The 25220-nt window shown below is 31.2% G+C and overlaps 1 protein-coding gene across 1 annotated transcript in view; it reads right to left on the bottom strand.

The window, feature by feature from the left end:
- The window catches only part of LOC123301431 (proto-oncogene tyrosine-protein kinase ROS), a 152654-nt gene that overhangs the window by 13047 nt on the left and 114387 nt on the right, over window positions 1–25220 (bottom strand). The window contains exons 6-15 of the mRNA XM_044884169.1: window positions 23089–23328; window positions 21465–21612; window positions 18473–19106; window positions 16272–17091; window positions 11886–12075; window positions 10297–10796; window positions 8978–9370; window positions 7924–8399; window positions 4538–5334; window positions 381–965 (exon numbers count right to left, since the gene is read on the bottom strand). Coding sequence (XP_044740104.1) covers window positions 381–965; window positions 4538–5334; window positions 7924–8399; window positions 8978–9370; window positions 10297–10796; window positions 11886–12075; window positions 16272–17091; window positions 18473–19106; window positions 21465–21612; window positions 23089–23328 — 4783 coding nt within the window. The remainder of the gene's footprint in view (window positions 1–380; window positions 966–4537; window positions 5335–7923; window positions 8400–8977; window positions 9371–10296; window positions 10797–11885; window positions 12076–16271; window positions 17092–18472; window positions 19107–21464; window positions 21613–23088; window positions 23329–25220) is intronic.

Raw genomic sequence — 25220 nt, 5'->3', positions numbered from 1 at the left:
GTGCGTACATTTCGTTTGGTTTGATCAGGATATTTATTTTGACATAACATAATAATTTCCTTGTACTCAGTTTAAATTATCTCTGTTATCTTTAACTTCTGATAACTTTTACAACTCTTTTTTAAATGATAAAGCATAAAATTTTGACAAAAAATACATATTGACAAATTATAAATTATTTATGCATTTTCTCAAAATTCATGGCAAGCTGAACGATTGAAAAAGTTTTACTTTCGAAGGTGACCTAGATGAAAATGGTCGGTTTTTGGTGTCATTTTTGTTGTTGTACATTTTTTGGTTTTACCTCCCAATCAGCAAACAAATCAGAACGATAACGTGCGATAGGGAACATAGTTCCAATAATATATTTTGAAACTTACCCAAGGTTTGAAATTTGAAACGTCCATCTGTAGGCCAAACATAGGTTTCATTGAAGTTGATATAGGATAATAAAAGCTGGAATTCGTACAATGTTTTTGGTTGAAGTTGAGTGACCATATAAAAGTATACATTATCGGATACATTTACAATTGATGTTGATGGTAAAATCGTCCAAGAATTCATACCAACTTTCGTATATTTAATCATATGATTGGTAATATTTGCTGATTTTTCCCAAATAAAACTAATTGAATACGCTGTAATATTGCGTAGAATGATGTTTGTCGGTTCTGGGTACGTTTCAATTTGAATTAATTCACTATCTGTATATGTTTCACTGTTCGGTGAGTATGTTCGAATCCATATGGAATACATATGATTTTGTAATAATTTTTGTAGTACAGCTTGTCGTTCGTACATTGTTTCAAGTTCACCTTTTTGACGGTTACCAATTGCCTCCTCGGTACGCCAATGTACTTCATATGATACAGTTTCATCGTTTATTTCAATTGGCGGATCCCAATTTACCTTTATTGAAGTTGGATTTAGAACGCTTACAGTGACATTTTCAGCTTTTGAAGGTGCTAGAACAGATTTTACATAAAATTAAATTTCCAATAAGATCACGGAATTTGTACAGGAATGCATAGATTTTGGTCAATTCAATTTTTATTTTCTATATATAGGATATCTTTTTCAGTATATATATTCTTGAAACTCGAAAAATAAGTTTTATCGATAAAAATGCTTCAAACGAAAATATGTTAGATGTGTAGACGCACATCTTACGCAGACATTAAACTTGGTCTAGGTTTTCAAGCTCAATGAAAAGCTCAATTTACTCCATAACTGGCAATAGATAGATGAACACTTTAAATTAGAAAGTTTTTATTGAATAAAAAAGTAACATTTTTTGTTTGAAACATTTTTTCGCAAACCGTAAAGTTTCGGCGAAAACAGACTAAAAAGTTTTATCCAAAATTGTTATTTCCTGTTTCTTTGAAAATTGTTATTTCGTACGAGTTTCTGCGAAATCTAGGCACTCTCCGAAATATTTTTATCAAAAAAATCCAATAAAAGTGGTTTGTTTTTCTATAAATATCATTTTTGTTCGAACTATTTGGTTTATAACAAATGTTGCTTATTTATAAAGAACCACTCTCTTATTTAAAACGTTCATCTAATGGTGGAGGTTTTAATTGAACCTGAAAACTTAGATCATATTCGATACCGGTATAAGATGTGCCTTTGAAACTAACATTTATCGTTTGAAGCATTTTCCTCGATTAAATTTATTCATCGAGTTTCAAGCATATGTCAATTTAAAAAACATCCTGTATAGTTTCGCTTCATTATGAAGGATTTCTATAGAAATTCATATAATAATACCTGGAAGGTCTGTACAATGTACAATGCCATCAAGAGCTTAGATAAAGTTTAAAATGAAACATTGAAAATTAACTTTAGAAAATAATGGTTTCATATATTACTTTTCTAATATGCGATATTTCAAAAAAGGCCAACCCATGTTTACTTAACCCAAAAGCGGGCCTACAACAACCAGCTTGTGCAAAAGCCACAATTCATTCAGGAGGTTGAATGAAAATATTTTCTTTACTATTATAAAATTGTTATATGACTGCGAGTCTGTTTGTGTTCGTTAAACCATCACGGGCAAAAACTACTACACCTATTTTGAAGAAACTGCATTTTTTTAAAAGCTTTCGATTTGACTTAAAAACAGTTGTATAAATATACATTCTCTTATACATTCTAAACTAAATATCTGTAGTTCTATATAGTTCCTTTAAATCCTAAAATTCACTTTGCGGCGAACATCTACCAAATGATATGACTTAAGGTATGATTCCTATGCTGCAGCTGACACAAGTGTTTGACGCAGTATACTGACTTCATGAAATCTAATGCAAGCATAGTCTTAGACGTGTCATTGCATGTGCTGCGGCTCTTTGATTAGTATTGACGCAAACGCAACCATATAAAATCATATATACAACAATTTGTTTAAACAACACAAAAACAATTAATTGTATTTTTTAAATAGAATTTCTTAATATACAATTTTATTTCGAGTATCGTGGTATTTATTTCAATAACTATGTCTCAATTCGAAGTCAACAAAAATTCATCCTTATAAATAAATTAATTATTTAACAAAAATGACTTCCAAAGTAGTGGTTTATAGTGTTGATATGACGAAAAACTTCTTGAGATGTGATAGGATACTGATATCTGAGTAAAGAATCTGTTTTAATATCATCCTTTATAATTAAACTGAGCGATGTTCAGCCAAAAAAATTACCGGAACTTTTAAACTCCTGCAGTAAATTCTGATTGATAATAGCGTATTGTGATATTAGTCAAAAATAAATCATGAAATTTGAAAAAAGTTAAAATTTATGTAAAAATATACTTAAATATTCTAATTTCGAATCATAAAAGCATTTTTTTCTTTTAAAATATTTAAACTGTATATCACGTGACCTAAAACGCGGGTAAGCCCTGCTGTGATGTCATAGCGGTATGAGTCATAGACCATCAATTAGTTCAGTGTTATTAGACAGTTGGGTATAATATATACATAGATAAGTATTTATATTTATATTATAATCAGATATCTATGAATATATCTGTCAAAATTATTTGTGTTATTTCGTATAGTGATACCCATATTACGTCATCGAATTGGATGCCCACATTTTTGATAGTTTAAAAAAGGTTTAAAATTTAATTTAAGTTTTTGGCAAAAAAGCGAGTGTATTTTTCCAAAATAAATTTTTGGTGGCTTTTTATTAGCAAAATCAACATCTTGAAGTACTTTTTCAAAAATAGTGGAATACCCTATTCTTGGAATACCCTATTTCTTCAATTTTTTCAAGCATTAATAGACGTAATAGAATATCGAGGTCACTCATTTTACTTCGGCTTAGTTAACTTCACTTTTAAGGACCTCACACAGCTCACGCATCATAAGAAACAGTCAAATACGCACCAGCAGTGCGCGTTAGACGCTTGTGTCAGCCACAGCTTAGGAATCATACCTTTAATCATGAAGTGCAAGGTTGATGTCGTCACCTTCTGATTATATTATTTAGACATTATTATATTTATGATACCTGGTGAATTAGAATAAATGGTCAATAAAATGGGGAAGGGGGTGTTAATTTACACCAAAAGAAGCATTTTGGTGTATGAAACATGTGTTCCGGAAACGTTCCACTTCAGAACTGCAGGCGTTAGAAATTTGTATGCCGTATGTAACTCGAAGATTTTTGTTTAAGTGCCCCCTTTTGCCCGGTAAAATTTTTTGTGACAGGGCAAAGTTTAAATATTCTATTATATGTTTATGAAAAAAATTTTGCGTAAACTTGAGCCTTGTCTTTTAAGACAAATATAAGAATAGAGCTTAAGTCATATGTCAAAGAAAGGAGCAAGCAGTTTTCCAGTGAAAATTTGTAACTTAGTGACAAATGGAAAGTAATCAGGTGGTCTAAATTGGAACTACTGAAAAAGCGGCCCACTTCCTGTTTAATAATACAAATTATTATCGCCAGTTGGCGGAATTTATGTGATTTTAAGTTGAATATTTTTATTGGCCTTAAAAAATGCTAAGTACAAAGTATTGCCATCTGGTAGTCGAAATTGTAACTACTGAATTCAGGTCTACTTCTGATTTTAATTAGTACGAATTATTATCGCCAGTTGGCAAGTTGCAAATCCCACTTATAAATAATTTCAAAATCACCTTATATGGAAACAAAAGCAAGCATAGATAAGAAAAAAAATGGATAAAACCAAAACAATAACAATAATATTGTAGAAGAAAATGAAATAATTGTGTTTGAAGACGAATATGACTAAAAATTTTTTTTTATATTGCCATATAAAAAGTTACTTTTGTATCTAAACAATTTTTTGAATTATTTTTGAAAATGCAATGTGCGTCTGTAGCTCCGAAAATTTTTCGATATAGCTCATATCAAAATGAATGATGACCAGTGTATCTTATCACTCTCTAGATTATTTTTCACTTTTCCGCTACATGCGGTGTATTTATTTTAAGAAATACCAGAGACTGTTATTTTTTAAGAATACTAAATACCTGATTATTATGAAGTTATTTTATATGTCTTACCTCCAGCAGCTGTTTGCAAAACAACTCCCGTTCCAATCACCAGTGTTTTGTCAGCCAACGCACTGTAATAATTACTAACAACCAAACAAAAAATATATTTTGTAAATGGTTTTAAATCGTGTACTTTTAAATAGTTATCGTATGTTAATATAATATCTGAATATTTATTACATTTCAACGGATCATTTTTATTATATTGTCTGTACAAGATCCGATATTGTATTGAAGGCATCGTGGATGAACATTCTAAAGTATCCATACCATTCTGTTCTGGTTTTGGCATTTTTAATATCAACGAATGTGCTGAACGATTGTACATTGTCACTTCTAACGAAGTCGATTGATACGGTATTAAACAATACTCATTTGGAAATAATTGTTTATACGATCCAAAAGTTTTTATAATTTCAATTGTTTCAAAATTCGTTTCTAATTGATTATAATTGGTATAAATTTTTCCGCTATTCACATAATATATATGATCGTTATCGTTTGTAGCGGTTAATGATTTCGTATAATCGTTAATGGTATTCGATTGAATGATTTTACAGTAACATCCTAAGAAATCAGCATCAATAATAAGTTGTCGTTTTCTATTGATAAATAATAGATGTATATCGTTTTGTTCGTTCATTGTTAATGTAAAACTTCGATCGATTTGCATGAATTGTGTACAATTACATAAGTTTCCTGGTTCATTTGAGAAAAATGTTTCGATATTATCACCGTTGTAGTTACATGTTTTTATTATATTTGTATGGTCATCGTTGTAAGATGATTCTGTCCAATATAAGGTACTGAAACAAAAACAAAATATTTTTATTAATAATAGTATTAGCCGCTAAACTATAGCATGTTGTCATTGATACGAGCATCTAATAGACTTGAGGTGCCCAAAGTCAACCCTATTTTGGTGTATATGCACGGTACATATATAAACCAAAAACATGCTTGGTAGTCAAATAATGTGTTATTTTTAGCTTTTCAATAGTACTTTTCAAGTGTTGCTTATAAATTTGATAATATAGATATCTCTCTTCAATCATTAATACTCTAACTATAGTCATCTCTGTTTTTCAAATGATGGATCTTCATGATTAAATTAAAATTTTGTTTTTAATATATATTATCGACATCGGCAACCTTATATTTTTATGGTATTATTATAAACTACAAGATTGTCTAAATATTTTAGATAGTTTTTTATCACACTCTCTAGATATTTTGATGTAGAAATATCCAATTGAAAAGGATAACCTATATGATTCATTATTTTTGCAGCCAATTTTGAACGATAAAATAATAATAAAAAGCCCGATGACCTAGAAATTTTTTGTGATTTTTGGAAACTTTGTTAATAAAAAAAATGTATTTATAAAATTTTATTGAAATCCTTATTATTTTCGATAATAAAACATCGTGTGCGTTCGTGTGTTCGCTTCTAGTTCGCTATACAGTATACTTATAGAAATAATATCTATACGCGGGAAGTATACATACATCGACGCAACGCATAAAGAAATCAACAAGTAATGGCCATGAATAAACAACACAATAATTTCATCCATTATTTAAAACTGAATTTTGTTAATGTACATTAAAATAATTTATAAATGTACTGTATAATTTATGTACAGCGTGTGTAGCTAAGTTGGCTACATATTGAAAACTTTTTATTCCATGCATATATGTAATATGCAAGGTATACTAAGTTTAGTCCCAAGTTTGTAACGCTTAAAAATATTGATGCTACGCACAAAATTTTACTATAGTTGTTCATAGAATCACCTAATTAGCCCATTTCCGGTTGTCCGTCCGTCCGTCCGTCTGTCTGTGGACACGATAACTCAAAAACAAAAAAAGATATCGAGCTGAAATTTTTACAGCGTACTCAGGACGTAAAAAGTGAGGTCGAGTTCGTAAATGAGCATCATAGGTCAATTGGGTCTTGGATCCGTAGGACCCATCTTGTAAACCGTTAGAGATAGAACAAAAGTTTAAATGTAAAAAATAGTCCTTAAAAATAAACAACTTTTGTTTGAAACATTTTTTCGTAAACATCACTGTTTACCCGTGAGGGCGCCAATTAGGCGGACATTTTCTAGTATGCAATATACTTGAATATCAGTTATCTATGTTTCACATGTACCTATGTATGTGTTATGTGATAAAGAAATCAACACTGACTATGCATGGTATTTCAACAATTAACTCAGTCAATTGTTTGTTTTCACTTGTTTATGATCAGGTTTACGAAAAAAATTTATTCTTTATAAAAAGCTCTGCTTTCAAAAATATTAACATTCAGCTATTCACTTTTGCCATCAAATATACAGAGTGTCCACAAATTGAGAAAAATTCGATAGGAATGTTGATGGTCGTTTAGAAATGTAGACCATTTAGAAAAGATAATAAAAGAAACATTCCCTTCGTTAAAAATTCATTCCTAAACGGTTATCTTCAGTTCGTTTTTGCCTCAAAGTATCCACCTTCGTGTTCCATACATGTAATTGAATTTTTGCAAAATTGTTTAAATACACTCCTACATATTTCAGGAGCAATTTCTTGAACCGTTTCCCTTATTATCTGTTAAAAATGGTCTACATTTCTAAACGACCATTAACATTCCTAGCGAACTTTCTCAATTTGTGGACACCCTGTATTCGATTTCAAAAGTGAATAGCTGAATGTTAATATTTTTAAAAGCAAAGCTTTTAATAAAGAATAAATTTTTTTCGTAAACCTTACCATAAAAAAGTTTTCAATATGTAGCCAACTTAGCTAGACATCCTGTATATAAAAGAAGAAACTGACTGATCGATGAACGCACAGCTGAAACCGCTGGGTCTAGGAGCATGCAATTTTGTATACATGTTCCTTAAATAATTTAAGCTTGCCCTAGGAAGGGAAAAATTTCTAATTAAATCCGATTCAATTCCGATTTAATCCAACCCATTAATGAGTTCGAATTGGAAATTTCATATTGAGTTCTATTGGATTGAATCGGAAATTTGAATCGGACTTTTTATCAGGAGTATACTAACGTTCAATTTAATTGTATATCCTTTGAAATTGTAAAAATCTCATCAAAATCGATTCAGTAGTTTAGAGTCTAAATGTGACTAAACTGTATTGTGCAAACAAACACACATCTACTTTTGTAATTTTCGTGAACGAACAAACTAACATTTTACAGGTTTATTAATTTACTGGATTTCGCCCCGCGGCTATGCCCACGTTATACTATACACGGTAAACACCTCCTTTGTTGGAATTTCAGATGGCTATGGCCACAATATTTTTTGAGAGCTGGATCGAAGCCTAGCCTAGGCATTGACTGCAGAGGAGATGACACATGCTCTGCAGTATGTGTAACTTTAACATACCTGGATAATGGTGATGCTTCAAGATGATGTATTTTGGTTGATCGTGTAACTAATTTTCGTATTGTTAAAATATCGTCATTGATCGTATTCAAATCGAATGAATAAATAGTTGATTGATGTGTCTGTTGATTGAATTGCACCCAATATAAACAACGTTGAATCCAATCCACTGTAATACTAACGCCAGTATTATTTAATGTAACTAATTTCGTACGATTTGTACGATCCAAATTTGATATAAATATCTCTTGTAAATCATTCAACCATATCACTTTGCGTTCGTTGTATAAATACGCAATATCAATTATTTTACCATTACTCTTTGCTGCAATCACACTTGTGTTACTATCGAAATCTTTTATAAATATGGTGTCTTCAGATGCAGCTAGTAATTTTGGTATATAGATTTCTGTGTTCATGTCACCTGATATTATATCAGATGGGTCTCCAGTACCCATTTCTGTGTATGCAACTACCTAAAATACAATCAAATTCGAATTTTTAATACAACAATATTTAGTCCGAAAAATGAGTTCAGACGCCGATTAAATCAATTGTTGGATTTAGATTCTATATATCCAAAAAACCTATCTGAATAAGTCTTACTCTTTGAATCTGAAAAACTATTCTAGGATAACTCAGAATATTTATTCCGAAAGAGTCTCAATCTATTAGCATTTTCTGTCATTAAATGATTGATTAATAATTACTTGATATTTTCAGACTTTTTCAGAGATGTTTTACTTCACATATTCTTTTTCTGAATTTCAAACTAAGTATTCTGAGTTCCAGAACATATTTATTTCCATAAGGGTATGGTCAAATACAGAGTTTCCGTCATGTGCCTCCTTCGAACTGAACAACTTTGATTCTGATCATTTTTTGATTGGGGACCCATACAATATTCAGGTGGTGACAGATTAATATGAGAAACCCTGTTCTATATGACTGAAAAAGGAACCAAATAGATTGAAAACGCGCCGAATTGAATGACGCCGATGCGCTATCTTCTCTAATATATATATAATATATAAGATATTGAAATTTTCCTCACCTGAAAAAAGTATGTAAAATTATCTAGTAACAACTTTGTTGTAAACTCATACTGAACAGATGGCACTTGATAATTTTCATACACTTTAATTTTCTCTCCATTAATATCTTCATACCAGCAATCAATAAAATATCCTTGAATCACCCCATTTGTATGTTTGGGTTCAGACCAACGAAATATTGCAATTTTATTCTTTTTAAAAAACGGACGATTTTCAAATTCAACAAATAATCGTACATTTTCTGGTTTCGATGGTGTTGAAGGGGGTGAACGTAAATTAGCACGAGCTGGTGTTGCTGAACCCCAATATGTAAATGCACGTATTGTTACTTTTAGTTCTGAATATGGGGGTAATTCTTGCCAATATAAAATGGAATTTTCCGTTGTAGATATCTAAAATAAAAAATTTGGTATAAAGAATCGTTTAAAAATTACTGATGTCTGAAAATGAAGTGTATTATAGATGCTAATAAAATTAATTTCAAAAACTAAAACTCCGATTAAAATAAAATCTGCATACTCTAAAAACTATGAAACAAGAAAATATTCTCTTCTGAAATTATTATGATAAGTAAAATTGTCATTACTTACCGAAAGGGAATCGTTCTGTGGACAAATTTTTAATCTTAGAAGTTCCCCGACTGCAATGACAATTTTACTTCTCATAAAAATTTCAGACGAAAATATTTTCTTCTTTCATGCTTTTTAGAGAGTGATTTTGTAGTATTCGGAATTTTAGTTTTTGAACTCTATTTTATTTACTTTACAATATAGGAAGTTATTGTAATGGGTCCGATTTTCGAAATAGAAATTATTTACATATCTTTACGTTTCATGGTTAGGACAAAGCATTAACACTAATTTGTTGAAAAATGTGTGCAGGGGAACATCTGACGCCGACATTAAACTTGACCTAGATTTTCAAACTCAATGAAAAGCTCACTCTTCCATAACTGGTAATAGATAGATGGATACTTTAATTGTTATTGGTTAAAAAAGTAACAGCTGTTTTTTGGGGTAAAAAATCGATAGAGCTAGGTTTCATTTTTAGAAAATGCCGTTTTGTCCGTGTTTTCAGGAAGAAACTGAAACAATGACTGCAAAATATGACTCTTCCTGACATCTATCTATTGGCGACGAAATAAAGTACATTACCGGTACATTCAAATTGGTATTGCATTTTAAATGGTTCTTATATTAGTGATAAAATTGATGCCTTTTTAACTCAAAAAATACCAAATAAAGCTTGATCATCCAGGTACTATATATAAAATGGGGTTATTTCCAAACTGTATGACAGAATATGTAAAATAACTTACACTTGTATCAGGATATAAATTTCCAGCTTTAATTTCATAAAACACTTGGCCATAGTTAACATTATTAACTGGACTCCATGTAATATTAAATCGATTAAAAGGACCTTCAATTTTGATTAAGGTTGCGTCAACGGTTCTTGGTATTACGTTTATGTTCAATTTGTTCAAATTCGATGGGTAAACGTGTAATGTATCATCTTTTACGGTAACCATTTTTAAACCATTCAATCTTGTCCCACTTAAAATTGCTGTATTCTGTCCATTTAAATCACCAATAATTGTTTTATTCGGATCTTGTAGCCAAAGTAATCGTTGACTAAAAAAGCATAATGGTCCTTGAATATCATTCTGTTGTAGATGATGTTGTCGATAAATCATTGTGATTTCTGATGTTGGACTTAATTGTTCAGCTGTGGGAGCATGAAATAACGTCGATCCTTCGAAACTTCGAACTATCCAATAAACAATATGTTGATCGATATCGATTGTTAAACCCATCACTACAAAATAAAAGTGCCTGTAAATTCTGCCACCATCGATTCTTACGAATTTTTAATGTTTTAATGTTTGGGAAGTTATTTCATGAAAACCTGGTTTATACAGGGTTGTTCACGATATACGACACGGAAAATTATGACTAAACAGCTTGGTTTTAACAAAATTTTCTTTCAGGAATAGATGGAGGGTTATTGTCTGTACATTTTAAAATTATTTTCGTAATATACAGGGTGACCGGAAACGCGGAATATATCAAAGTTGTATTTTTTTAATCCATTTATTACACTTTGTTTATTATTTCATTTTCAGGTTCTGCGATCAAAAAAAAGATGTTTTACATCAAGGTTTACCTCGATTTAACTTCACGGTTTCGAAATAAACTGTATTTTTTGAAATTATAGTAGCAATTTTAACAAATTATTTCTCAAAGATTATATCAGTTTTTCAAACCAAATTTAACTTGCAGTCTATTAATTGATTACGAGTTTATTTTTCGCAACTGTGAAGCATTGACATACGTATACAGGTTGTTCTCAAAATTATGACTAAAGAATTACAAGTTTTATACAATAATAACTTGTTTAACTAAATATTACACGGAGTTTATGTCAACAGCAAATGTAAATTGTAACTGTTAACTATCAAATACCATCAACTTTCCTATACCTTACTGTGTCCGTTTTCATGAAATCGCACATTTTTAGATTCGAACTGATTTTAACAGATTTAGTAGCCATGGATAATATCAAGTCAACTATTGATGTTTACTTCGAAAAGTCAAAATATTTTTCGCACTTCAGAAAAAACTTTCGTAATAAATTTTGTTTTGAAAATATGATTAATTAGTCAAGCAAAGTAATTCGCAAAGTATTAAAGTCAATTTATTAAAAAATATTGACAATATGATTATAAAAATGGGGCAAATTGTGCGTAGACGCGCTGTATATACGATTGACGTGTATTTCTTAAAGATCTTTCTTGGGTTTTTCTCAAAAATAACCTTTCTTCCCTAGACTATAGTCTCGGCTGTGAAATGGCTACACGTAGAAGAGACATCTCTCTTTTGAAGAAATAAACCGCAAATTTCTTACCTTGTTTGCCTGAAAAAAGTTGACCTGAATAGTATGGCCTTCTTTCGGCACCATTCAATCGTGCACATTCCACCGAATGTCCGTTGGACCAATAGAGATATGCATTAATTGAATCAATATTTAATTCGCGGGCTAATGTGACGATTGGTAAAGGTTCATGTTGTCCGCCGTTTAAATTGCCACGAGTAATCTGAAAGGAAAACACATTAGTCACTAAACAAACTCATTCTTAGTTGAGGCAAGATTCATAAAATACATCACGCAAAAAGTCTTTTTGGTTTGGTCTCCTTTTTTCCGTTTTGTCTTAGATTTTTATGGGAGTCGGTAGAAAATGTTTGTCTGAATGTATTCAATAAAACCACATTCATGTGAACTTGTGCTTTTTCGATTTACCCCCATAGGGTAGAAACTTAAAAAAAAAACTGTATTATACAGGCCGTTTTTGTACCATCTAGGCATACTAATATCATTAGTATGACAGAATACATGCGTTAACCAATGCATTTAAGTGAGAGGTATTATATATATGTGTTTAGCATGTAGTTGCCTCTACAGATACGATACGACAGATCTTCTGTTGTATGCATGCAGAGAGTGGGAGTTTTGTTGAATACAAATATTATTAATTGATATACACATATATATAATACCTCTCACTTAGATGCATTGGTTAACGCACGTATTCTGTCATACTAATGATATTGGTATGCCTAGATGGTACAAAAAAACCTGTATATTATATTAGTACAATTCCCAGCATTTTTTAATTCCTGACATAACAAATTTTCGGCAAAAACCGTTTGTTTTTTATCAAACGCTTATATATTCAAAACAATGAGGTTTGGTAAAAAATATCAGGAGTCAAAAAGTGTTTAAAATTGTCAAAAATAAAAAGTCATGAAGTAGTAGAGTGAAATTACGCCTTGTGTATGGATTAAAAGTTCGAGCAGCGAAACTTTGGGGTTTTTCTTTTCACATAAAAATAAGTATTTTTTGAAATTTTTTACTTTCCCGGAGTGGTGCAACATGTTTAAAAAACAAAATGGCGTCAAAAATGGTATTTTTTTCAGAAATTTTATCATTTTTATTTTATATTCACAAAAGGGGAAATCGGTGGATATCCAAATTTGGTAGGTTTGTAGTCATTGTTAAGAACTACTCCTCATATTTTTTTGGAGGGGTTTCGTCCCTTCCCCTCCCAGTTATATATATATGTATACATACATATGGTAAAACAGTTCATTTGACTGTAACTTGAAAAATATTTGATGGATTTTAATGAAACTAATATCAATAGTAGGTTTCATTACTTACAACTTTCGGTTAAAATTTTAGCGAAATCCGTTACATAGTTCGGCCAAAATTTCCAATTTAGTAAATTGTTTAAAATGGCTGCCATTTTATGCCATTTAGTCCTACGAGGTTAAATTTTTTTTTAAATTGTAGCATTTTTTATTATCTTTCGATTTTATAATAAGTGGTTTACCCGTAAAATGACTCCTTGATCCATATTTTTGCGAAAAACGGAAAATTTAACACTTTCTGGAAATAATTGTTTGGGGGGTGTATGGATTGGCTTTGTTGGATGTTTTTTGCTTTGGCTTCAGAAAACTATTTTTAAAAAAGGTCTATATGGTTTAAAGCAAAATTTTTAAGTTTTAACCCCCGCGCTGTTAGGGGGAAGGGGTGAATGGAATAAATGTATCTTAAAAGATTTTAAAAAGAGGTCAAAATAGTTTAAAATGCTAAAGTAACCCAAAACTTTAGATGTTTCTATTAATATAGCCCTTTTTACAACATCCACCCCTCCCCGTCCCGCTTTCATATTTTTGCAAATTCAAAATTTTTATGACGTATAGAGGGGTTTTTGGGGTCGCTGATCTCGAATTTTTGGCCCAAATAAGTACACCCCCTAAAAATATTACTATTTTTTCTTGATAATCTAGTGCAAAATTTGAGATCAGCGACCCCAAAAACCCCTTTATACGTCATAAAAATTTTGAATTTGCAAAAATATGAAAGCGGGACGGGGAGGGGTGGCTGTTGTAAAAAGGGCTATATTAATAGAAACATCTAAAGTTTTGGGTTACTTTAGCATTTTAAACTATTTTGACCTCTTTTTAAAATCTTTTAAGATACATTTATTCCATTCACCCCTTCCCCCTAACAGCGCGGGGGTTAAAACTTAAAAATTTTGCTTTAAACCATATAGACCTTTTTTAAAAATAGTTTTCTGAAGCCAAAGCAAAAAACATCCCCCAAAGCCAGTCCATACACCCCCCAAACAATTATTTCCAGAAAGTGTTAAATTTTCCGTTTTTCGCAAAAATATGGATCAAGGAGTCATTTTACGGGTAAACCACTTATTATAAAATCGAAAGATAATAAAAAATGCTACAATTTAAAAAAAAATTTAACCTCGTAGGACTAAATGGCATAAAATGGCAGCCATTTTAAACAATTTACTAAATTGGAAATTTTGGCCGAACTATGTAACGGATTTCGCTAAAATTTTAACCGAAAGTTGTAAGTAATGAAACCTACTATTGATATTAGTTTCATTAAAATCCATCAAATATTTTTCAAGTTACAGTCAAATGAACTGTTTTACCATATGTATGTATACATATATATATAACTGGGAGGGGAAGGGACGAAACCCCTCCAAAAAAATATGAGGAGTAGTTCTTAACATTGACTACAAACCTACCAAATTTGGATATCCACCGATTTCCCCTTTTGTGAATATAAAATAAAAATGATAAAATTTCTGAAAAAAATACCATTTTTGACGCCATTTTGTTTTTTAAACATGTTGCACCACTCCGGGAAAGTAAAAAATTTCAAAAAATACTTATTTTTATGTGAAAAGAAAAACCCCAAAGTTTCGCTGCTCGAACTTTTAATCCATATAACAGCCTTTTTTTGCTTAGATTTACTCCAGTAAAGGTTTTACATCAAATTTTTGATCAGAAGCACAATATAATTTTTATTTTCTTCAATAACGAATTTTCGACAAAAATTTGTGCTTTAGTTTTTTTAAACGCTTTATATATCGAAAACGGTCAGGTTTGATGAAAAATTTCACGAGTCAAAAAACACTTAAAATTGTCCAAAGTATAATATTTAATGGCCTTCAAATTAAATTTGTGACCTGAACCACAAATTAATTTTCGGCGAAAATCTGCATTTTGTTTTTTTTTAAATGTTTATATCTCGAAAACGGTGAGGCTAGGTAAAAAATATCAAAAATGCTAGAAATTATCCATAATATTTTATAAAATAAAGTTCACAAACTAAAACCCCGACTCTCTAACAAAATTGTGCTCTTAAAAGTATGAAAACAAGAAAATAATTTCGTCTGAAATTGGTATGATGAATAAAATCGTCATTACAGTCGGGAGACCTCTTAGATTAAAAAGTTAAACACAGCACAGAAAAGAGGTCCCCGACTGTAATGACGATTTTACTTATCAAAACAATTTCAGATGAAATTATTTTCTTGTTTTCATACTTTTAAGAGCACGATTTTGTTAGGGAGTCGGGGTTTCAGTTTGTGAACTTTATTTTATAAAATATTATGGATAATTTACAGCATTTTTGATATTTTTTACTTAGCTCCATCGTTTTCGAGATATAACCATTTAAAAAAAAAAACAAAATGCAGATTTTCGCCGAAAATTAATTTGTGGTTCTGGTCAAAAATTGAATTATTTTGAAGTTATAGTATATAGTATTAAATTAATTAAATCGAAATTTGTTGTTCGATCATAGCATTATGTCCTATATAGGGTGCCATATTCAATTTAATGTGACGCCACATAGTCTATAACCAGCGGACGTACAAGACGCTTTTAACGATACTTCATTTGTCAAATTGTGATATAAGTAGTTTAGAAGCTAGGAGGGAACAGATGAACATGCATACATACCGATCAAACACATAACCCTCACCATTATATAGTCGGGGTAAAAATACAATAGTTTTTTTTTAAATATAAAATAAAGATAATGTGGCGTTCAGAAGTAGGGTATTTCTGTCCCACTTAATGGACATAAATCTAAAAAGCGTAAGTTCGCATGAATATGATTTTGTTGAGTACAATCAGGCAAATATTTTCCACCGGCTCCCATAATAATCTATTGACAACTTCCTTAGTCAGACTGTCTTTTCGATTTTATTTTCTCGATTATGTTGCGTCACATTTTCTACAACATTTCTGAAAACAGATCTCTCTCCTCCAACCAACAAGTTAAGAAGAAAATTAAAATAAAATTTGAATTGGACTGCGGACGTCATATTGAATTAGAACCCCCTTCCCCTTCATCATCTTTGCATGACGTATTTTTTTATGGTTTTCAAACAAGAACATATTCCATATTTACCAATTGTTGTTTAGGATTTGACCAATATAATTTTTTTCCAATCCAATCAACAGCAATACTACTAGCAGAATCAATTTCATTCATTTGATCTAATCGCTCCGAATTTAAATCGTATTGATAGACTCGCGTCGTGTTTGTCGCCATGTACAGAATATTATTAAACCAGGTGATATCGGTCACATGATATTCATTAGTTTTATGCAACAGAATATGGACACTATCTCCAGTAACATCTGACCATAATAAACCTTCTTTTGCCGACCATACAAACTTCACATTCGAAGATGTATTCAATGTACGTCCACGGAATTCGGAACTCCACGGTCCACGTCCAGATCGTGTATACGCTGCTGTTTTAAAAATGTATTCGGTATTTTCTTTTAAATTGTTGATTGTAAATGTTGTTGCATTAATATTGGGCTGATTATGAATTTTATTATTATTTATATCCATAATTTGTAATTCATATGACCAATTTTGCCAAGCACCTTTGCCTTGACCACCCAATAAATGTGGAATTTGCCATGAGACTTTTGCTTTTGTCGATCCAAGAATCGCCTGAACGGATGTTGGCGGGTTTATAGGAACTGGAATTGGTTGGGATGTTGGTAAGTTTACGCATAAACTGATAAATGATCGATCTATTAAATCGAATTCTGGAAAAGTGTTGTGGAAGTAGCTGTCTGTTGCCTTATTATATTCTTCGGCAATTACTTCATCACCGTTGGTCCAATAAAATAAACCATTAGCTGTGGCAATTGATGTCACGTTGTTGAACATTGGGCTTTGAGTGTTACTTCTTAAATCGATTATTTCTCGCCTAAAACAAGAAAATTGATTATCAAAAACTATATTTATGATTTATTAATTGACTATTGCATAATTCAATTCAACAAACACAAAAATATATATAGTTAACGATTTAAGGTAGTACGAGCACCAAGACAATTTTATATTTAGGGTTGAAATTATTTGTACCTTATTTTCAACTTTGATGATGAATTTTGCTTCATGAATGTAGATGAAAAAAAAACAATCAAATTTTTCTATATCTGCCTTGGTTTTCCGAAATATGGAAAACTAAATAATTAAGCAAAATTTTGTATTTTCGATATTTTGAAAATTACTCCAAATATGGAACAATTTTATTCTAACTTTTCGTCTTATATTGTCAAGTTATAACATAATTCATCATCAAAATTGAGAATATGTATTTTTCCAAATTTGTGTCCCCACTACCGTGCTTATACGTCCTTAATCAGTCGTGCTCAACGGGTTCTTTTTGTTTTCAATAATTTATCCCCAAAACTATAAAAGATAAGGAGTTGAAAATTTGCAGGTAGTTTCAACTAGCAATTTTGTGAAATATTCTCGAAAAACGAAAAAAAGTTCTAGAAAATACTAGAAAATCAAATAAATGGCGGCCAAAAGACTGAAGTTTACAAAATTTAAAAAATCCTCGAGTAATTTTTCGGATACGGAACCCTAAACACGCACTTGAAACGTTCGTATAAGAACAATCTCCATTCAATTACCTTTTTCGTTAGAATCTTCTCCAAAATGAACCGATTTTGAGGATCACCGCCTATTTTTTAGTTGTTCCGGGTACGGAACCTTAAACTCGCACTTGAAACATAAGAACAAAGCTAAGAACACCCCCCATTATTTACCTTTCAAACGAAACAAAAAAATCCAAAACGGTTCATCCGTTTAGGTGCTACGTTGCCACAGACAGACACACATACACAAAGACAGACAGACAGACAGACATACATAGCGATCAAACTTATAACACCCCTTTTTTAGTTCGGGGGTTAAAAAATAATGCAAACACTGATATTCAACACTTTCTATACAGCGTATTTTAACAATGAATTCAGTAAATTATTTGTTTTCATTTGTTTGTTGTGTTTTTAACTCCCGAATTAAAAAAAGGGGTGTTATAAGTTTGACCGGTATGTTTGGAAAAATCTTTAAGGAAAAAGGTAATTTAATGGAGAATGTTCTTAGATATGTTTCAAGTGCGAGTTTAGGGTTCCGTACCGGAAAAATTTGTCGGGGGTTTTTTAAATTTAGTAAATTTCATTTGTTTTTATATCTTATTGGTTAGGGCAGGCGTTAGAAACGTATTTTGAATTGGAATTTGATATAAAATTGGAATATAAAAATAATTTCCATCTCTAATTTTTGTTTAAACTTACCCATCCAAAGATACGGATAACACAGTATTTTTCTGTTGATGTGGTACTAACAAACGAAAATTAGTATGATCGACAGTGAATGCTCCCAAATTTGGTTCGAATAACAATTGTAAAGGTGATATTTCACGACGTATTCCATTACTACTATCAGCCAGATCTAAACGCCACAATCCAATATTATTGACCCAAAATAGATAGCCATTGTACGGATCAACTTCAATATGATGTGGTTTTGTAACAAATCCAGCCATTGCCACAACACGACTTGATCCATCCAAAGAACAACGTGTTATCTGCCACATACGTGATTTACGTGCATGTGTGATTTGTTCCAATATGTATATCTGATCGTTTAACCAATCCACACTTAAATCTAACGGTAATGAATAATTGATTGTATCTGGTTTTAATATGGCTGTACGGCTCTTTATACGATATTGATTTTGTAAAGGTATCCGCCACACATATCCATCTGAATCCGATATAAATAATAATTTGTAATTGACATGAATTGCAACGCCTTTTATTAATTTTATTGATTTGTATAAAATTATTGGTTCTTCTAACATATCTGCACTTTGTTGGATTACTGTGTGATCTGCACCAAGGATTAATACTGGTACGGTTTGGTTTACTGAAATATCAAAATTAAAATTACTCCTTAAATTTTTTAAAGGCATACGCCACACAGAAGTTGACAAACTACGCGAAATTGAGAAAAATATTTTGTATAAAAAAACTAACCCATAAAAACCAAGTTTTTATTATTATTTAACCTTTCAAAATTTTTATTTGTGAACATGTTTACCATTTTTCAGACCATTTTAATATAATTTAATAGCTTGTTTTGTAGTTATAAGCAATAGAAAAATAACTTAAACAAAAGTTGTAGAGTTTGATGGGGGAACATCATGTTCTGACATCTGATTGGGCTTAGTTCTTCGGGTTGCTTTAATAGTCAATTTAAATTCTAAACGATAAGAGATAGAAGAACACTTTAAATTAGAAATTTTATCCTCATAAAAAACTAACAATTTTTGTTTAGAACATTTTTTCGAAAAACGTTAGCCTTTGGAGAAATGCGTCTTAAAAATATACAATTCTTGCATTTAATCGAAAGAAAATACGAGGAATTGAAATTTTCAGCGGAAAGGTGATAAAACACATATATGGGCTCTATGACCTAAGTGTGTCTCTTGTTGTCAACCAGTATAACTTCACTTCACTACATAGTATAAAACAAAGTCGCTTTCTCTGTCCCTATGTCCCTTTGTATCCTTAAATCTTTGAAACTACCCAACGGATTTTGATGCGGTTTTTTTTAAAAGATAGAGTGATTCAAGAGGAAGGTTTATATGTATAATAACATCCATTAAATAGTGGAAAAGTACTGCTATTTTTGAGGTTTCTAATGTGATGTCGTAAATAATTACATTTTTTCCGCATACATTGCAAACGCAGGCTGAACCCTATGAGTTTTATCAAAATAATGTACTAAGTATTGTACACATTGAAAAGGTCTACAGAAAAGTCAGTGATGGTGTATGTCTATCTCTTATGGATAACCCACAATAACTTTTTTTTGTCATTTACTTTTTTGCACCCGTGCGTAGCCGGGGCGGGTCGCTAGTAACCTAGAAAGTACAGTTACCATATACCAAACATTAATCAGACTACAGTACGTAGTCTGGAAAACAGCATAGGAAAGGCAATAAGTGAATTATTGACCATTGAAAAAGGGACCGAAAAAAAAAGGACCGTCTTCCCTCTTCGTCTCTCAGCCTGACAAAGCGCGACTATTCAAATTTAGAATTATTGTATAAACACGTGCATGTCTGTGTATTTCATAAAGGTAATATAAGACAGACGAAGGCAGCTAGCTACACACGTACTTTTTTTAGGTCTATCTCTATAACGATCAACCGTTTGGATGGCCACATTACGGTTCTATGTTATTACTTCTATGGATTTACGACGTTAGAGGGTCCAGTAATCAACATTAAGAGAAAAATTATGTGTTTCAGTTTTTAATAGACGTGTTCCTTAATAGTTCAGTTGTATTTACATTTTTGAGAAATAAATTTTAAACAGCAGTTTAACAATTGGAAATGGTGAAGAAAAAAGGGTTGGAAATTTGTATAATTGCGTTTTCCGACTAAAGTTGTGGTCAAAATGAAATGTGTTCAATAGAAAAGTTCTAGATCACGGAGTGCTCATTTTTTTTACATGTATATTCATAAAAAATGAAGATACCCTATACCAACGATTTAAGAACACATGAGAAAATGCGAAAAAAATTAATTTTGCAACAATTACTTTTTTTAATAATTGTTGACAAATAGCTTACAATTTTTGGAAAATGCAAAAAATAATTACCATTCAATTCTGTGAAAAAAAAAAAACAAAAAAAGACGGTTTTTCATCATTTTATCGGAAACGAAAATTTTAGATTTTGCGTGATTTAAAACTTTTCTATTGAACATATGTTATTTTGACCGCAACTTTAGTCAGAAAACGCAATTATACAAATTCCTAACACTTTTTCAACCCCCAAAAACATCCTTCAACTTTTCTGCTGGGAATTATTAGGCTTATTTTATATTTCTTATAAACTCCTTCACCATTTCCAATCGTTAAACTGCTGTTTACAATTTACTTTCTTTTTAGTAAAATTATGTTAATATAACTGATGGTATATACAAATATATGTTAAATAATAAATAAAATTCACGTTTCTTGATAACAATTTGTTTTTTATGTTAATTTTCGAACATCCTTTATTCGATGAAATTTTAGTATACGGCAAAGTTTACTTTATCGAAAAGCAAAAAATTAACTTGATTTAGCAGATTAGATTACACTGTTACAGTAGTAACACGGCGACTTGCATACCACAATCAGAATTATGATGAATAGGAGAATATCCATGTGAAAAATTATATTTTATAAGCTTTTGTGTATTACGTGACGAACATGATCAACATGTATTTACCTATGTATTCAGAAGGGGTTGCTAATGTAACACTAGCAGCTGGACCCTGTCCAAAACTATTCCTCATGGACACTGATACTGTATAATTCCTTGACGATTGTAAATGTTTAAACATATAAAAATCAGTATTGTTTTGTGCTGGTACATCCTATAAAACATATCAATCGAATTAATAATATTCATTACTTATTCATATTATTTATATAAGAATAAGCTTAAATGCAACAAAAAAGGCGAAAACAGTTAACAGAAAAAGAGGAAAGATAATGCAACGAAGACAAACAATTTATAGAAAAATACGTGTTAATAATATACATTAAAATATCGTGCAATTTGTGTGTGAACAAAACATCTTATTTTCTTAAATTTACAAGTTGCGTGATCAAAGTATTTTTATCATATTAATACATAATAATGAATGAGTTCTTTCATTTGAAAAGTGTGAATTACATCTATCAAGAAATAATAAAAGGATATCGTTTGTTCAACTTAACACCTACAGAAATACATTATACAGGGTGGTCTGCTATTGATAGTAGAAAATTATACCAGAAAATTACACTTATCAAGACAAATGGAAAAGCTCATTACCAAATTTCGATTTGAGGTCTAATTCGGAAGATGTGACTATGGGAAAAATAGAAAGATTTGTGTATTCACAGACCTATCAAACTCATTAAATGTAGTAGGTGTCACTTTAGCATATAGAAGGGACCATCATAAAACAATAATTGATTGTAAATTGTAAATTTAATTGGGTAGTGAATACTAAAAAAAATATTTTGTTGTCTTTATTTATAACGAAAACAAAAAAATAATACATATTTATCAAATTATTTTATCAATACAGAGGCATATAGATGTGGGAGGTATAAACATATATATTACTATAGATAGAGGTTTGGCCGTTATGGGCTCTTGTTCTATGAAGTTTGGGGATGCCGAAATGAAATATTGGAAGTTTATTGAAAAGGAATATTGAAAGTTTCTTTTTTTAATAAAAAATTGTTAAAAATTTATAATTTTTTTATCCAAATATGAGTAAATAAAAAATATATATCTTATTAGTTCTTTTTTCAATATCCGTATGTAATTTAATTTTTTTTTTTTTTGTAAAAAACATTCGCATTGTTTCTTGCGCATTATTCGCATTGTTTCTTGCGAATGCGAATGCAAATGAATATGACGTCATGTGACGAATATTCGTCACATGACTAGTACATTATGAACGAGACAGTAAAAAGGATAACATATCAATAAATTAGCATAAATTCGTTCCTAATTTATCTAAAATTGTTTGTTGGCGTCGTGACGTTACTAGCTACAATAGTATGGGCTTATCACCATCCATGTAAATTTAAGAAAGTATATCCAAAATGTGCACAAAGGAAGAACGAATAGAAAACCTGAAATGCATGCAACCAAAAAAGGAAGTTTTTAGTCAAACCATAAATATATACTACAAACAAATATATTAGAGGAAAATAATATTTTCCTGTAATATACATTTTATTTAATTAGCTTAACAAAGAAAAATAGAAAATTGTTTTAATTACAGTGTAAAAATTTGAAGAAAATAGATCAAGTATAGTTTTATTCTTTGTTTATATCCGTCTGGTCTGACCTTAAGAACAGGATGATGATCTTGTGAGACAATTTGAAGCACATAGGATAGGATAGGACCATTAGGAAAGGGTCCCGGTTCCCATGATATGCTGATACGTGAACTGTCTACCGCTACAGCACGAACAATTATTGGTGCTGACGATGGTACGCCTAATGGCAAAGTACTGATTACAACACTTGGCTCCGACACAACCAATTCATCAGCATTATTAGGCCATAAAAGTACTGCAACACGAAACTGCAAGAAAATTATTGTTAACATTATTATACGATTCACCGTTTACGAGATAAGATTTCTTTAATTATTTTATTTAATTTTTAAAATTGTTCGATTAATATTAGTAAAATAGAAATTTTTATTATAAAATACCGACTTATAAATAGTAAAGGAGACTATATAATTTTTATGGGCAATGGCTTTCGGATAAATTTGTTGAAAATTTTGTATTTTTGAAGGTAGTTCTAAGCATGATGATTAAAAGTGAAGTGCAGTTAACCGTTTTTGAGATTTTAGGGTCTCCTCTCTCTGTATAAACTAGATTGTATATAGTATGTTCAAGTTTAATGGGTCAATTCTCGCGTAATTTACGTTTTTCTGTAGTAATCAGTGCCAGATTAAGGGGCTATATCCAGTTGCAAGTGCAAAAAAACATGTTTGTGAATTTTTTTTTGGAAAGACATAAATTTGATATGATACTACTCTTGTAGGCCCTCTCAAAAAGGTGACTGGCGGTGAGCATCATATCTCTGGTTTGGATTATTCAAAATGAAAAAATCCATATACAGGAATACAGGTATTAGTCGAAAGTCTCAATTAAGATTTTTTTTTGCTCAAGGGTGCCCTCTGTCAAATTCAGACAGCTACACTTCTTTTAGCGATTAACTCTTGCTGGATAGGCGATGTAAAAATCAGATGGCACCGTTTTTTTAGCCTTCGTAAATCACCTTGGCGCCCTCTTGTGTGCGGCTCTTCTTATCAAAATTTGATTTTTGTTCCTCCTTTTTTTAGTTTTCACAGATCTATTTGACACCCCTTATTTACTTATATATACATTCTCAAAAAAATTCCCTTTTTTCCTTTTTTTTACTTTTCGTAAATCTCACATGACTGTTAATGCGGGGCCTCTAGGCAGTCTCCATCTAATGTTTAATCCGCCACTGGTCAAGCTCCCAAAAGCGCGGATCCTATAGCATTTGCTACTCTTGCTACATGGCTAATCAGCCACCGATAATAATCAATTTGTGGAATTAAGACAATTTTTTCAAATTATCAACAGTATGTTGACATAAACACATAGTTAACCAACTAAATCTGTGGTTCACGTCCACGCCTGAGGGAAGCTAAAATGCCCTTTACCCTTCGGTACGCCCAAGAATAAATGCATGAACTCTTAATTCCACCGGTTTTGAAAATTTGAAAATCCTGCTGTAATACAGTTGCAAGTTTGTATTAAAATAATGGATGTTCCAATAAAAACGCCTGTTTTGAATTGTGTGTCATTTGTAGTGTCATGTAAAATGGAGCGCTACGATACACAAGAACGAATTCTCATTGTGAAAAATTATTATTGAAGTGGTGAAAGTTTTGCACCCACAGTTCAGAAAATACGTACAATTATGGGTCATCGAAACACACCAAACGAAGCCACTGTAAGAAGCATAATGAAAAAATTTGAGCAAACCGGGTCTATAAATGACGTGAAAACAGACCAACTACATCAATTCGGCATAGAGCTCAGGAAATTGGTGTTTCCACAACCACTTTGCATTGAATCATAACAAAAGATTTGAAACTTCATGCGTACAAAGTTCAATTGAGTTAAGAGCCGAAGCCGTAAGACCATGGGTAGCGAAGAACGTTTGTTAATTGGATTTCAGAACAACAACAATTGGATGGTGATTTTTCAACGAAAATTATCTTAAGTGACAAGACTCATTTTCATCTCGATGGCTTCATTAATCGACTTTGTCTTATTTGGGATTCCGAAAATCCACGAATAATTGTTGAGAAACGAAAGCATCCTAAAAAAGTCACTGTCTGGTGTGCATGTTGGGTTGGAGGCATCATTGGGTCATTTTTTTTCGAAAATGCAGTTGGTCGAGCATTAACCGTGAATGTTGTTCGTTATC

This window comes from Chrysoperla carnea, chromosome 5, assembly GCF_905475395.1.
Source record: "Chrysoperla carnea chromosome 5, inChrCarn1.1, whole genome shotgun sequence".
NCBI lineage: Eukaryota > Metazoa > Arthropoda > Insecta > Neuroptera > Chrysopidae > Chrysoperla > Chrysoperla carnea.
Note: the sequence above shows the minus strand (reverse complement) of the source record. Positions and strands in the feature narration are given on the sequence as shown.